Source organism: Phoenix dactylifera, chromosome 17, assembly GCF_051530095.1.
Source record: "Phoenix dactylifera cultivar Ajwa chromosome 17, Ajwa_hap1_PhDact_Kaust_v1.1, whole genome shotgun sequence".
NCBI classification, from domain to species: Eukaryota; Viridiplantae; Streptophyta; class Magnoliopsida; order Arecales; family Arecaceae; genus Phoenix; species Phoenix dactylifera.
The window spans coordinates 18,931,637-18,947,312 of NC_143206.1; the positions used below are offsets into that span (position 1 = coordinate 18,931,637).

Sequence of the window (15,676 nt, forward strand, 5' to 3'; positions counted from 1 at the left end):
AAATATAATTAGCAAACAACAAATAGCTTTTTATAAAAGCTCTACTGCCAACAGATTTGCCAAACGAGGCTAAAAAAAACATAACAACGGTTTGCTTGAATTGGTTGGACCGTCAACTGATCTAGATTCCATTGTATTTTCAATGAATCGCATAAAACTTGTGATTTATTTTAATAATTAATGATTATAATTTCTCTACATACTTATAGCTATAAGATATTTTGTATAAATAATTAATAATTAATATATTTATCATGTTATCATGAAGTTGATTTTGGCACGGGTTGTACCTAAAGTGAAACAGGCGACCTGTGCTCCAATCCCTTTTTCTAGTTCGACAAACCGTCCAATTTTTGCTCTTGCCATTAAATAAAAACTTAATAAAAGATTCTGCTTTGGCTACTGTGAACCACACCCGGGCCGGTAGATTTTTTTTTTTTTTTTTTTGCATGCATAGAATTTAACGATGGAACAGAGGTTGCAAGCATCAGTTGGATGCAGAGCATTTTACGCATTTCTGGACGAGGTACAGGCTTTGTACAGCATTCTTGACCCGATTGCACCATTTTGTATAGCATAAAAGACACCTCGAGACACCTCGAAACTCACCATTGATAAAGTAAACTGGACCATAAAAGCTCGCCACGTAGCTGCAGACTAACCATTTAAATTTATAAATGCTTGTCTTATAATAAATTTATAGAAATAATATCTTAGAGAGTATATATATATATATATATATATATATATATATATATATATATATATATATATATATATATATATATATATATATATGCGCATATATAATGTATAATACATAGCATTGCATTTTGAGGTTTATATTATCTTAGCGTATCATTCTAAATTAAAGCGTGCTCAAGTATAAACACATCTCTCCTCGCAAATTAAAAGAAAATGTGCGAGAGAGAGAGAGAGAATAACTTGAGCACTAAGATACCATCTCTTTTTAGAGTGATCGCAGTATCTTTATTGTATAATCATGTGTGACTGGGATGCTCCCAATGATACCACCTGGGAGCATGCTTTTGTTTTTCTTTTTTTCATCTTTTTTGGATTGTGGTGGGTTGGGGAAAAGGAGGGGACCGTGGGGAGTGTTTCAAGGACAAAAGAGGTGATGCGATGAGAATGCTTTATCAAGTTGTCTGTAGGGCAAGTGAACTTTGCTAGAGACGGTACAATCCCCTGTTTCCTAACCTGCAGGTGGGTTCCATGCCGCCAAACCTTAACGTAGATGCATGTTTAAACACATCACCATCTCCCATATGCATTATGAACTTGGATCAATTTTTACCGTTCTAGCAGCTGATTGTTCGATTTTAGTAGCTCAATCAGCTCAACATTTCGCTCGGACCTATTTCCAATAGTAATACATACATGCATGCTTATGTGTGTGTATATATATGTATATATGTATATATGTATATATGTATATATATATATGTGTGTAGGTTGGTGAGAGCTGTCTCCCTCTGCAATTTGTGGTTGAGCAGGCCTGGAGCTAGGTAGCTGAGGTTATTCAGTCGCATTTATCGGATGGACCATTGATAGCTCGGGACACTTGGGCTCCTCTTTTGCTTATGGAGCACTCTGTACGATGTTCTTCACCTAGGAGCTCCCACCCCCCGAGTTTTCTCAAGGTAAACTTCGATGGATGTGTACTGAATGGCGGGAGTAGAGGAGGGGCGGACTTTGTCACCAGAGGTTCAGACTCCAAGGTGATTGCGGCTGGTGGCTATTAGATCTTCGACATCTCGTTCCGAGAGTGGAGCTGAGGGCAGTCTAGTCCGGCTTGAGTTATGTTCAATACTTTTTGCTTGCAAGTGCGATAGTGCTGGAGAGCGACTTGATGACAGTTATCGATTAGATCCAACGGAGTGTGGATAGTGTAGGAGATAGCCATCCGCTGCTTATGAATATTTGGGCCATGGTGTGTAAGGGGATGGTTGTTCAAGCGAAACATGTGTATCGCGAGGCCAATGGGGCAACAGATTGGGTAGTCTCTTACGTATCTAACTATTTTGGAAAGACTCTTTGGCTGGGCGAGGAGGACTTATCTAGAATTCGAAAACTATTATCTTTTGATCTTTTAGGTGTATTCGTACTTGCTGTGTATGATGCATCCATTGTAGAAAAGAAAAGAAAAGAAAAGAAAGAAAGAAAAAAAAGGAAAGAAGGAAGGAAGGAAGGAAAGAAAAAAAAGGAAAAGAAAAAAAGGAGAAAAAAAAAAAGAAAAAGAAAGAGAGAAGCAGCAGCAGCACCAACGGCATCACTCTTAAATTATTATCATATTTTTTACTCGCAGTCTGCCGGATTCAGCGAGCCCAAGTGGAGGACAGCGATGGGATTCTCTTATATTGTTTTGTTTTGCTTTTATTCTATTGATTATTATTTTTTTTAAATGTATATATTCTTTGTCGTCGTCTCCGTTACGCCTCGACCGTCTCCGTTTGTCGCTCTCTGGTGCTCCGTGCTCATTTAAGTCCACTGGCTTCTGTTGGCGGGATGCTTGCTTATTATTGGTGGATCACGGTTGGGCGTCTCGTTTTGTCCGAGCCTGACGCCACGCGGAGGGCAGAGATGGCTGCCGCGTGGAATATTTTTGTGGGGGCATCCGGACCACGGTAGTGATGAGGATGAGGTCAGGAAGGTTATCTGGGAGACTGGGGTCGGCGGACGGTGAGACGGAATTAGAAGGAGCGAGAAGAGAGAGAGAGAGAGAGCTGGGGAGTGGGGGAAGGTCGGTGGACGGCAAGAAGGCGATCTCCTCTCGCGCTCGCATTGTCTGGGGAGCAGCTGTCGCCCTCCCACCTAGATTTCCGCCATCCGCGGCCGCTGCTGGTGCCGAGGCCGTACCCCGATCTCGTTCCGTTCCGATCCGATGTGCTAAGAGCGAGAAGAGAAGGAGATTATTCCTGGTCTTCCTTCTCGAGTCTTGACTTGGGATTCGAGAGAGAGAGAGGGAGGGAGGGAGACGCAGATCTGAGCTGATAGATAAATAGGTTTATTTGCCTCACAGATCGGAGGAGAGCAGATTCACGCGCCCCATCAACACGGATCGCTGCTTTCCTCCCAGCCCTTTCCCTCCGCTTAACTAAGAGACGTCGTATATGCGCCGCCGGAACAAAGGTACTTCTCTTACCCCTTCGCCCCTTTATTCGGTTCATTCCTACTTGGTTTTGGACTCCATCTTCCTTATGGATCTCCTCATCTCAATTTCGTTTCATTTTATTCGCTACAAATTCTCAACTCCTCGGTCATGGCGCACATTCTTCTTTTTTTTTTTTTTTTGCGTGTTGTTGGAACTAAGAATATGGATTGTAACTTTAATTGAAGGAAACCCATTGCACCTTTATAACCTAATTAGAGGAAACGCCGCCCGGGGCGACTTCTAGATCTGGTGCTGCAAGGACCCAGCCATTAGACCATCGCATCCTTCTCTAGCCAGGTGGGGAATCCGCTACGAGATCTATCTCAGGGTAGTTTTCTGAGTCTGATGTGATCCAGAGATCTTCCTTTTTTTAGCGGTGGATTTGCAAAATACGCAGATCATATGTATGTATATATGGACCAATGATATTTCAACATCATATTCATCCCGATTTTGGTGCATCCGATGATACCACCAATGGTATTCTGATCGGATCGGTCAGAGTTAATCCTAGCCTGCCTACTCGGTGCAATTACCCAACCCAGTGGTATTGCCGTCTTATTAGCGACCATAATGTATCTAAACGGTGGTTAACAAACTACTGTTAAAATAATTTCGTTCCCAATTTTTTTATTGTCTTGTTATTCTGGTTTGATGTTATAGATCAGATCTTCACTGCTTCTTGACTTCTCAACTTACTCTGCGCTCAAGTGGAATCAAACTATGGACTTGTTTGGTTCGCAGAAAGAATTTTCACTGATGACCCGTTCGGTTTGCGGGAAGAATTTTCTATTATTGGAATTTTGTTCCTAGAAAGCTGTGCACGATGCCTCGGAAAGTGGTTTTCCACTGTTTGGTTGACCATTGAAAAGTGGCACATTTCAGAATGACTGATATTTGGTTATCTACTTTTCTAGAAAAGTAATGTAAATTACCTGTTATATCCTTAATAAAAGGAAAGACTTTATCCTATTCTATCTAAAGCTTAAGAATTCTTTTGAAAAAAAATTTATCGCAATTCCCAACCAATGGGAGTTGGACTTTTCTATGTCTTATATAAATTTTTCTTTCTCATGAAATATGGGAATCTTATCCTATAGAAAAGCCACTTTTTTGTCTCTCTCCTTTAAAAACTCCAATCAAACATGAGGCATTTCTACATTTTTCTGTTGAACCCACTTTACCCTCTTCTCTTCTCTCAAACCAAATGAGTTCTATATCTTCATATAGTTTTTTTTTTCCTTTACCATTCAACAGCCTATTTGGATGTTCTTCAGATCACATATTCAAATTCAGACCGAACCAGAATTATACCTAATGCCAATTCTTTCATCGATGTTACTGTCTCTGATTCAGACTATGAGTTGCTCTAACTGATCCTCAGCTTTCAACTAACGACTGGAAATCATCAAGGTTAGATTTTGGGGCATGTCATCCTTGTGCAGTCTTCTAGGAGACAATCATTGGTGTTCTCTTTGATGGTCTCAATACCTCAATCACCCATGTACTATCATTGGTGCACTATCCAATTTTTCCCCAATACTCAGCAAATGTGGGATGTTTAAGTGAGACTGCAGTAGCTTAAGCTACTCCCTGTGACTTGCTTCCATTTATGCCTCTGTCAGCTTTGACCGCAAATACACACCCCCTGAAATTCAGGGAGCTCGCTGCTAAACTCCTCGATCAAAGAGTTGTGTCAGGCGATAGGTGCTGGGATAAGGACAGCTGGGCTGTTGTTAAAATGGAGAGTTAGTAGCTTGATGTTGCTACCTAGGTCGCATATAATCCACTCCCTAGGCAAACAAGGTTCTTTATTCAAAGGTAAACAGTCCATCCAAAGATCATCCTGATTAGAAAGATCGGTATGGATGAGCCCGCTCCAACTTTCCTTTTTTATACTGGCTTATAGAATGTTTAGATGTGCTAAAACCCTGTTTTATGAGAGAGAGATTCTGTTCTTTCTTCTATTAGTTGTGAACTCCCAAATTCCAGTCTTGATGATGAAACACTGATCTACCCTCTCCATGAGTTAGCTTGTCGGACTAGCTGCAGTGTAGGTACCAGATTCATGTCTATGCATTCTTTTGTAACATGAAGCCTATTCGCTTGTTTTCCCCTTCTAAGCTAAAAAATACTCAAGCTTTAAGTTCTTTCTCATTCTTGTTTGTGCCTTTTCGCCTCTATTTGTTTGCATTTTGTTATTTGTTACGTTTTTGTTGAGTATGATAATCAGAATATTCATCTAAATTTTGTATCAAAAGGTAACAATTTTCAACCCAGTGGTCATTGAAAGTTCTGTCCTTGCAGTTAAAGATTGTTTAAAACATCAAGATGTCATAGCTCGCGGTATTGATCAAATACCCTTCCACTAAACCTTGAAACCAAATCTCTCTTTGAATGAGCCACCATCCATGCTTGACACATTCAATTGGCAGCATCTATTTCCAATTGCTAACTACCTGCTTGCTGGATTTTGAGGGGATGTAGCATATCAGCCTATCAGGTCAGGACTTGTGGTGCAGGAGGTCCATCCAGTGCATCTACTTCTAGCAACCAGTAGCTCATTGCATTCACCACAGCAGCACAGAGCATTTGGGAGTGATTGAAAGGAAAAAAGGATTAACTTGTCGTCTTAGAGAAAATGGCACCCAGCACCATCAGAAAGGCCCTTGGAACAGTGAAGGACCAGACAAGCATTGGTCTGGCCAAGGTGTCCAGCAATATGGCCCCTGACCTTGATGTGGCCATCGTCAAGGCTACGAGCCACGATGACGAGCCTGCTGATGAGAAGTACTTGAGGGAGATCCTCAACCTGACCTCCTACTCCCGTGCATATGTCGGCTCCTGCATTGCAATGGTGTCCAAGAGGCTGGGCAAGACCCACAACTATATCGTGGCCCTCAAGTGCCTCCTGCTTGTACACCGCCTCCTGGTTGATGGAGACCCAGCTTTCCAGCACGAGATCCTCTATGCAACTCGAAGGGGAACTCGCCTCCTCAACATGTCTGACTTCCGTGACGACGCTCACTCCAACTCATGGGATCACTCTGCCTTTGTCCGGACCTACGCACTCTACCTGGACCAGCGGCTTGAGTGCATTGTCTATGAGCAGAAGCAGCTTGGTGGTCGCAATGGTAACAGCCGCCCATACCAGTCACCAAGGGGGGAGCCTGATCCATACACCTATGGGAGTTACGGGAGGTCCTCATACTCATCCCCACCAGGAATTGGGAGCGGTGGGTATGATGAGAGGCAGAGGGGGGAAGAGAGGAAGCCACCAACTCCCCTGAGAGACATGAAGCCAGAGAGGGTGCTGGGCAGGATGCACCATCTGCAGCAGCTACTTGATCGCTTCCTTGCCTGCCGTCCCACCGGCGCTGCCAAGCACAGCAGGATGATCCTCATCGCTCTCTATCCGATTGTCAGGGAAAGCTTCCAGCTCTATGCTGACATCTGCGAGATATTAGCTGTCCTTCTGGACCGATTCTTTGACATGGACTACCCAGACTGCGTCAAGGCATTCGAGGCCTATGCCAGTGCTGCCAAGCAGATCGACGAGCTCTGTCTTTTCTATGGTTGGTGCAAGGACACAGGTGTGGCCCGTTCATCGGAGTACCCAGAGGTGCAGCGTATTACAGACAGGCTTTTGGAAACATTGGAGGAGTTCATGAGGGACAGGGCAAGGAGGCCCAAGAGCCCTCCGAGGGAGCCAGCCCCTGAGACTGGGGATGAAGAACCGGCACAGGATATGAACAGCATCAAAGCTCTCCCGGCACCTTCAGATTGCGCAGAGCAGAAGCCGAAGCCAGAGCCAGAACCAGAGAAGGTGGCGGAACCGCCTAAGAAGCAGCAGCAGGAGGAGACTGACTTACTGAATCTCAGGGATGATGCCCCTTCTGCAGAGGATCAGTCCAACAAGCTTGTATTGGCTCTTTTCTCGGGTCCAGGGGCGGCAAACCGTGCCAATGGGTCATGGGAAGCCTTCCCCTCGAATGGTGCCCCCGGACAAGGTGAGGTGACTTCTGCATGGCAGACACCTGCAGCCGAGCCTGGGAAGGCAGATTGGGAGCTTGCCCTCGTGGAGACAGCAAGCAACCTTGTGAAGCAGAAGGCGACATTGGGCGGTGGCTTCGACCCATTACTCTTGAACGGAATGTACGATCAAGGAGCGGTGAGGCAGCATGCGAACGCCCAGATGAGCACCGGGAGCGCAAGCAGCGTGGCCTTGCCTGGGCTTGGTCAGAAGACTACTCCGGTGCTGGCCCTGCCTGCACCCGATGGCACCGTCGAGACCATCGGGCAGGATCCATTTGCTGCGTCTCTCAGCTATCCCCCACCTTCCTATGTGCAGATGGCAGACATGGAAAGCAAACAGCAGTTTCTGGTGCGGGAGCAGCAGATGTGGCAGCAGTATGCGAGGGATGGAATGCAGGGCCAGGCGAGCTTGGCCAGGCTCAACAACAGCTACTTCCCCAACCCAGCCATGCCTTACGGAATGCCACGAGCCTATAATGGTGGATACTACTACCCGACTTACTGAGTCTTGGTGCTCTTCATTCCTTGTATTTATGGTTTTGGGTTGCCCTGCGGCGTCGGTTAATCTCTCATCTCTGGATTGAACTGTTTCGTCTGTATTCATGATCGCTTGGTACATGCATTCGTTGTTGGGACTCGCTTCGGATGGAGGCGATTTGAGATGTTCTTTATTTAGTTTCTTCCTTTTATTCCCGCTTTTCTTTTTATTCCAGAGATCTTGTTTGCCTGCATGAAAGCGGGATGTTGGGATTGACTGGGTTCGGATGTACGACGATGTGAGGCATGGTCTCCTGCACTTCCAGTAGGAGTCTTCCCTCGTCATGAGTCGAACATCTGGCAGACGCTGACCATGTATTATTATACTCTGTAGTGCAATATCTGGTGGAATTTTTACCTCTCCTGTTTGTGAATCCGATAGTTTATTATGTAGTACACTCGTAACACAGTTCGTCCTTTCTTTGGTTGTTAATAGAGGGAAAGGACCTCTCGCAACGGAAGATATATTATCTTTTGAACCTGTTACCACCTCATTTACTAAAAAAAATTATAATTGAGACAGTTCTATAGCTATGTAACTAAATAAATTTGCAGCAATGTCCAATAAATATTTGAAAAAATAAAGACTTGTTTCGTATCTGTTTTTTTTTTGTGATTTTTTTCCATAATTAGTGAAATTAGCAACTGAGATTGATGATGAAGATGTGATCTTCACAAAACTACAGCTATTCCTAGCTTTTATATTCACTATTTTTTGAAAGCAATAAATCTTTACTCACAAAAATTCTAAAAATTTAAGAAATGGTTTCACAAAAAAAAAAAAGATTTCGTCCAGAATAGATTTCAGCTCATTTTCTTCTTAGGCTTCATTAAAAAAAAAAATCTTCTTAGTGGACTAGAAGAGGGAGAGAGAAGGAAAGAGGCAATGAACCATGGCACTTGCGAAGAGGGAGAGGAGGCGCGAAGCAGCCGACTAGAGAAGCTCCCATGGTGATCGCTGGGGCCTCCGGAACCCTAAACCACAAATATAAGCATGCTAGGGAATCTGAATTCTTTTTATTTTTTTTGGTAAGCACTAAACCAACTGGGGAGTATGCAATCACAATACATAGCTCATTCAGATATTGAAATTCAAGTCAAATGGTAATATGGCCTCTTCCATTCGGTTTGAACCATAGCTGCAACCATCCATGACTAATTCAATACTACCAATCAAACAACAATGCTCTCAAATATCAAAATAATGATTTCGTACAAAATAGTCAAATTTCCAAAATAAATTTTCTCGCTGTCTTGATCAACCTACATTAGAGGGGCAAACAATGAAACCAACTGCATAAGCTAAAAGACTCAATAGCTGAAACTTTGGGATACTCTATACCACGACTACAGGAGTCCCCCAACAAAATTTATTTCTTCTTCTCAGTCACTCCAGCAGACCTGCATGTGGTAGGGCGCCACAAGAAACCACAAATAATAATAATTAGAATTCCTACAAGCTGTAAACAGGTCATTATAAAAGTTACAGTATTGGATGTGATCAAACAAGACATTCTTTTTTTTGAGTGAAAACTGAGGAAGTGAGACGCTTCCCCCGAATTTATTTATTGTAGAAATTACTTACAATAGCTGTTAAAAGATGATGAATACAAAAAAATCATACAAGACATTCAATGGATTTTTTTATGTCATGTTTGACTTAATATGCTAACAATAGCATAAAATCTGAAAGTTTGAACATAAAAAAATCCAAAAATCTCAACTCATTGTCGTAATTTACTGAAGAATCTAGGTTCAATTGATTAGAAAGTTCTTGCTGATAGCTATATGTTAGCAATTAAATCAGTTCAAATGCATGCAGACCAGCTAACATGTTGGATTACAATTTCTCACACTCACACTAGAACAAGACCCAGAGTCAGAACCCACAATCTGAATTTGGTTGTCTCCCCAGCCACCAAAGTAAAAACTGACAAGCTAAATAGATAACCGTGACATAGTCAGGATTGACGTTATGGTGCTTATAATACTAAAATCTATCATCAACTTATATCTACAAGTAAATAACTACTCTACAACATGCTGCCCTGAGAATTTTTCAATAGAACCTTACCACACGTTTCTTGAATGGAAAATACTATATTTTGATACAAAGTGGAAAAAAATGAAATAACAGTCAAGTAAGAACAATAAGCAATTACCTCATCTTCCTGAGAACATTGGCCATCTCCTCGCGCTTCTTCTTGGCTCTCTTGTGTGTACCCAACTTTCTCTTTGCTACTTTCAATGCACGCTTGTCCTTTCCAACTTTGAGAAGCTCAGTGATCCTCTTCTCATAAGGAGCAAACCCAGCAACTTCCCTGATTAAGTTCCTCACAAAGTGCACCCTTTTGCTGGTTTTCTGGAATGACACAAAAAAGTCACAAGGCATCATACTACAATTTTGTAGGATACACAAAAAAAAAGGAAAGGAAGATAACATATATATAGCAGAATTATGCATCCAGTAAACCTCCCATAACCAAAAAAATCAATATTTATCAGGTCAATAGAATCATTACACGTAAACATGCATAACATTCTCCAGCATGCACATAGCTGCATCTCATTTTAGGCAATAATAATTTTCTTTTGCCCAACTAAGATAAAATCTGAACAGAACACAAAGCAAGGCCTAAGTGAGACATTTTTAACACTCCAGAACCATGCACAAACAATGGATCTGTCATCTTGTCACATCAGGTAAGTAAGCAAGCTATGAGATTAAAGGCTTGATGTTCTGAAATGGCCACTGTTGAATACTTTCAGTTTGTGAGGAAGAATTCCTATATACTACTGCTTCAAATAGATCAAACAGGAGAAAAAAGTATGAACACCGAGCAATATCGGATGCAGCATTGGGTCCTTTCCAATTATAATATCTAGATTGACATTCCAAGTAGTGAAATAAGGTTTTCTGCACAGGTCATTGCCATAATTTTTCTAAGCAATGGAAGACACCACATGGAGTTTTCCAAGAACTAGGCTTTTTTAATGGAGGAATTAGGCTTCTTACAAATATGAAACCAATGGAAATGCGTATCATGACAACTTTCAACCATTTCATATGATTCAGTGGAAATTAAACAAATACAAAAAGACGCATCCAGGCTATCTAAATCAAAAGGACATATGTTTGTTTTCTTAAAGAAGAGTTTTTAAACTGGATTTTCTCAAAATGCAAAACGAAAATGTCAGAACACATTCTAATCAAACTGAAAAGAAACTACCAGAGTCTTATTTCTTAATTTTTCTAAATATCAGCAAATATTAACATGAAAATGAAGCAAATCATGCTCAGCTATGAACAAGGATCGTAATTCGTTTTAAAAAAAGTTTTAAGTTCGGCATTTTTTTTAATTAATCTCCTATTTTGAATAACCAAAAAATAATAGACCTGTATGAGACAAGTCCAATATATATCAGTTAAGACCCACTTTAGAATTAGTTTTGGCTCAACACTGCATCCTTACATGTCCTAAAGTTCCTTGGCCAAAGTCTAGTAAATGAAATTATAACTTTTTCATACCCATCACCAAACAGAGCACCTAATTCACTAGGGATGGCACAAAATTGAAGATAAAAAAAATTCACATTTGGGCACTATCATATCAACGTCATTTCAACATGCAAAACATGCCTAGTTAAACATTCGTTGTAAACTACCTGCATTTCCTATTATCTTACAGAGAACCAGGATCTGGTAAAAGAGAATAACTAAATGGGGTAATAAAAGTCATTCTCCACTTAAGCAACATCCATCTTCATCCTAACGTAAATTAACAACCAAACAATCCATATTAATCCAAGATAGTTTCTTTTGTACATATATAAAAAACCTTCATCAACATACATGCGTTCTGCCATTTGGGGATTCTGATTACGGTTCATTCAAGCATAGACTTCTAGCTTAACTTAGCCTAGTGATAAACTATGCATGTCTCTGCGTCGATGTATGATTTAAGTTACAGTAAGGATTCCCTACTGTTGTCTTTTTTCCATCTTTTTTCGTTTCACATAAAACTAAACATAAACAAAAGGTAACTCTTCCATGCTCTGTTTTATATGACCCAGAGAAAACAGTGAAATCCGTTCTCAACGTTGACTTGGGATTCTTACTCCTTTTCTGCTGGAAGGACGAGGAGGCAGCTCCCGCTTGGTGACGATGTGGCCTTTGTTCAGCCCGACAAAGAGACCCGTGTTCGGCTGCGGAGCCATCTGTATAAAATCCACCAAATCCAGCATCAAAAAAGCGATCAGCGTCTCCTTGAAACAGGACCTTAAAGCAAACCGTGAATAGCTACGAGGCCAAAAAAAAACTACTAAAAAAATCCATCGAGAAAATAAATAAGAACTACAGAAGAGCGGATCGGATAATCAAGGATTTCCCCTGAGATATGGAAGCACCTTCGAGAGACAGAGAGAGAGAGATTTCTAAATGCCACCAAAACTAGGGCTTTGAGATCGGAAACCGGAGTAACAAGCATCACTACGAGATAAAATATCGAAGAGAAGGAATGGGGGAGGGATCCATCTCTCACCTCTGGTTCAGAGCCGAAGAAACCCTAGCGGCCGTCGAGGAACCCTAATGGCGGAAGAGGGAACCCTAATAAAGACCGCCGCGCGCTACGTTTCCATAGCTCGTTATTAACGAAAGTAACCTTTCCAGATCACGACCGTCCGATGCTCGCTGGTTGTCGAATTGGACGGCCCACGTTACTAAAACTTCTGCGATTCGGTTCGAGTTGAGATGGGATGTGCACAATGTTTCGAATCGGCTCCAATTTGGGTTGAATTCCCACCAAGAGGCTAAAATTAAATGATGTTTAACGAATACAAGCACATAGGGACGTGACATATGGGCTGTTGCGTCAAATGTTTCGAGCCCACTCCGATCCCAATAGGGCCGGGCCGCTCAAGCGTGGCCACTTGATGACGTAGATGTGAAATCGGCAATCAAGCCTGGAGCTGATCACAAGCCAGGTTTGGGCATAGAAAAATTAAATTTCAAAAAAATCCGGCCCAAAATCCTATTAGACATAAACATAGCTTAAGGTCTGGCCCGTGATCAGCTCTAAGATTAAAGGTCTAGCCCATTGCCTTTGAGATGCCAAAGGCCTTGGTAATCAACGATGATCGAATATTAAAAAAAAAAAATCATCAATCGACTTGTTTTTTGTGTTTTTCAAAAGACAGCAGATTCAACCTGTTTGGTTACAATGTCCAGCTCTATTCGATATAGATTGGGCATAGGTTAAGCAAATTATATGGTAGGTTTTATTATAGCCTGCATTGTTATTTTTAAAAAATTAAAGAGGTCATTGGGGCAAGCAAATAGCCAAAAAAAGTTTAAGGCATTTTAACCTCCCGTCTGCTTCTTTCTCGATCTCTTTGATATGGATCTTGTTAAAATTATAGTTTGTAGGAGATTGGTTAGCTAGCTTGACTTCGAGGAATAACTACCAAGCTCATTCTATATTTCCTCCGAATCTTTCGCCATTGCTGCAAATGGATGTTGTTGATGTTTCTTATCTTCATCCTACCTGCAAATAAACGACAAAGACAATTTGTGCATCAACATGAATTAAGGTGGTGCTTGATATGGGGGATGATTCCAGGATTAATGGCAATGTAGATGGAGATAATGAGATTATCGCGTTTGATTGTAATCTTACATGGCAATAATCTCAGACCACTATCATTTTTAAACTCACCATCCAACCGAGTGATGCTAAGTACATCTTTAAGAACAGGTTTGCAATATCCCCCCATGACAATTATATAGAGCTAAAATTTGGGGATAAAAATACCCCTTAACCTAGTTCAAAAATTTGGTCCAACTCTTCTCAATCCCTTCATTTTCAATTAAAACGTATGGAATATATTGAATATATTAGAGATAGTTTGGGTATTATTATGGAATACTAAACAAATTAATCATTGAAACATAGCATTTCAAATACGATAATCATAGGTCATAGGGATCTGGTTACCTTGGAATAAGGATAGTGACCCCATTTGGGTCGTCAAATGCTACCTAAACTTTTTATGGATAAGAAGATATAGTTGCATGGATTATTAACTTCTTCTCCTCAATCACCTACCCTAATTCCATTAAATTTTAAGCTTTATTATAAGTCATAGCTACCCCTTGGTTTCTATTCTTCCATGCAAGTTTGATTTTTCCCCTTCCAAAAAATTAGGGGATGCTGTGGTTGAATTTAGTGGGATACCCAACTTGACCTAACATCAAGTTGGAGCGCTTCAACCAACGCATACTTGTCTATTGGTCAAGTACATACTTGTCCATTGGTGAAGTAATCTTTAGTCGGATGTCCGACCCTTCCACATTGCAACCTCGTTTACCAAATACTGCACTCCATGACGTTTATAATGGATACGATTTAGCCTGCCTGACCTAACCCTTCCAATTCTTGATGACTTTATTTTTTTTCGAGATGAATTTAACAACTAACACTAAAAAGTAAATAAAACCACTGCCAAAAATAAATACTCATCAAAGTTCATAATTAAACATGAATTTAACTAGTGAGCCTCAAAAAAAAACTATGGTTCTGGGTGTGGTCAAAATTCTAAAATCTAGTTACAGTCTGTATCATATAATTTAGGATCTTTTGTGCACTTATCCTCCTAAAATATAAAATTTTACGTGAATACCCTTCTAATTTTAATATTTGCATATATATTTTCATAATATTTAGAAGGGTATGTATGCAAAAAAAAATTTATAATTTAACATGTTACAAAGATCAGAGTTGGGATGAGCGAATTTTTGCCGGCCTTTCTAAAACTCTCTTAATATCCATCTAAACGCTCCGAAGAACACCAACCATGCCTAAGAATACAAATTAAGATGCTTGCAGAAAGCAGAGGAAACAGAGAACAAGCGATGATTGATCCGTAGAACACGAGAACCACACTGTTCGTTTAGAAAGCTGGAGTCCTTAAACTTCTCTGCTGTAATCACACTGTAAATATCTCTTCCGTTCTCCTGCATTGGTCTGAGAAAGATGAAGCTTCTTCTCAAAGCTGAGTAAAAATCCCAGATCATGCTTAAACGTGGATATTCCTTTTAAACTTCTATTAATAAATCGGGGTGGCAGTACCTCCCTTCTCATCAAAAAAAAAGAAAAGAAAAAAGATCTTGTTCCTGAAGCTCTCTTGCTGAAGTAATTTTTCTCGTGATTTGAACATAAGATTCATTTTGATTCAAGTGTCAGTGCATTGTCTGTCTTTCCCTTTGTTTGCATCAAAAATCTTATCAATTCGTCTCTTTCGAGCACACGAATATGTTTCATAGGAGCCCATGCAAGATTAAAAAAATGCGATAAATTTATATTTATTCTTTCGAGCACGAGTCTGTGCTTATTGTAATCTACTTGGACCGTTACTCTCCTCATCCTCGGATACGAACTACTTGAAATATAGATGGGTCCTAAGCCTTTCCAAACAAAGTAGGTAATGAAGGAGGCCAAGAGCATATAAACAAGCAACTGAATATTTTAGTTATGGTTGTAACTGATGATCAGGTAGGGATAGGTGAGATCTTTTTAGTTCCCCTTGTTGAAAATTGCAAGTTGTACTGAGAGTCTACTCCCACTTGTTCTGTCTTTTTTCCTTAATATTTAATGGCCAATTTAATAGATAATTGTTCTAATGCCTGAAATTTGTGATCATATCTATAAATGCCTAGCATGGTTGAGGAAACTTAGATCACCACGATAGGTCCGTAGTCAGCCTCTATAAACCTGGGTTATAGTGTTTCCTAGTCCACATAGACTATGAGTCGAGTTCGCTTTGATATCATTTGTCACAATTCAGAATTTCATTAAAAAAAATGTATTTTTTTTAGCTCCTTAGTTCTATATAAATACCTAAGATCTTCTTGATATGAACAAAATATATGTCTGC

At 40.6% G+C, this 15,676-nt stretch overlaps 2 protein-coding genes across 5 annotated transcripts; one reads left to right on the plus strand and one right to left on the minus strand.

The window, feature by feature from the left end:
* Positions 1-2,532: 2,532 nt before the first annotated feature.
* On the plus strand, positions 2,533-8,101 carry LOC103721976 (putative clathrin assembly protein At2g25430). 3 transcript variants are annotated; one of them, XM_089928191.1, is made up of 2 exons: positions 2,533-3,150; positions 5,668-8,101. In XM_089928191.1, the coding sequence occupies exon 2, from the start codon at positions 5,814-5,816 to the stop codon at positions 7,710-7,712; it is 1,899 nt and encodes a 632-aa protein (XP_089784317.1). In that variant the 5' UTR covers positions 2,533-3,150; positions 5,668-5,813; the 3' UTR covers positions 7,713-8,101. The 3 variants fall into 3 exon arrangements, with proteins under 3 accessions (XP_089784317.1, XP_026666180.3, XP_008810593.3); XM_026810379.4 differs by having other exon boundaries at positions 2,571-3,150; positions 5,480-8,101; XM_008812371.6 differs by having other exon boundaries at positions 2,654-3,150; positions 5,660-8,101.
* Positions 8,102-8,911: 810 nt separating this feature from the next.
* On the minus strand, positions 8,912-12,442 carry LOC103721977 (large ribosomal subunit protein eL36x-like). Of its 2 annotated transcripts, none has more exons than XM_008812373.5 (4): positions 12,286-12,442; positions 11,864-11,962; positions 9,907-10,106; positions 8,912-9,145 (listed from the first exon to the last, which is right to left on the minus strand). In XM_008812373.5, exons 2-4 carry the CDS (start codon positions 11,960-11,962, stop codon positions 9,115-9,117), a joined length of 330 nt encoding a protein of 109 aa, XP_008810595.1. In that variant the 5' UTR covers positions 12,286-12,442; the 3' UTR covers positions 8,912-9,114. The 2 variants fall into 2 exon arrangements, with proteins under 2 accessions (XP_008810595.1, XP_088569996.1); XM_088713870.2 differs by lacking the exon at positions 12,286-12,442 and adding an exon at positions 12,152-12,176.
* Between the last annotated feature and the right edge of the window lie 3,234 nt (positions 12,443-15,676).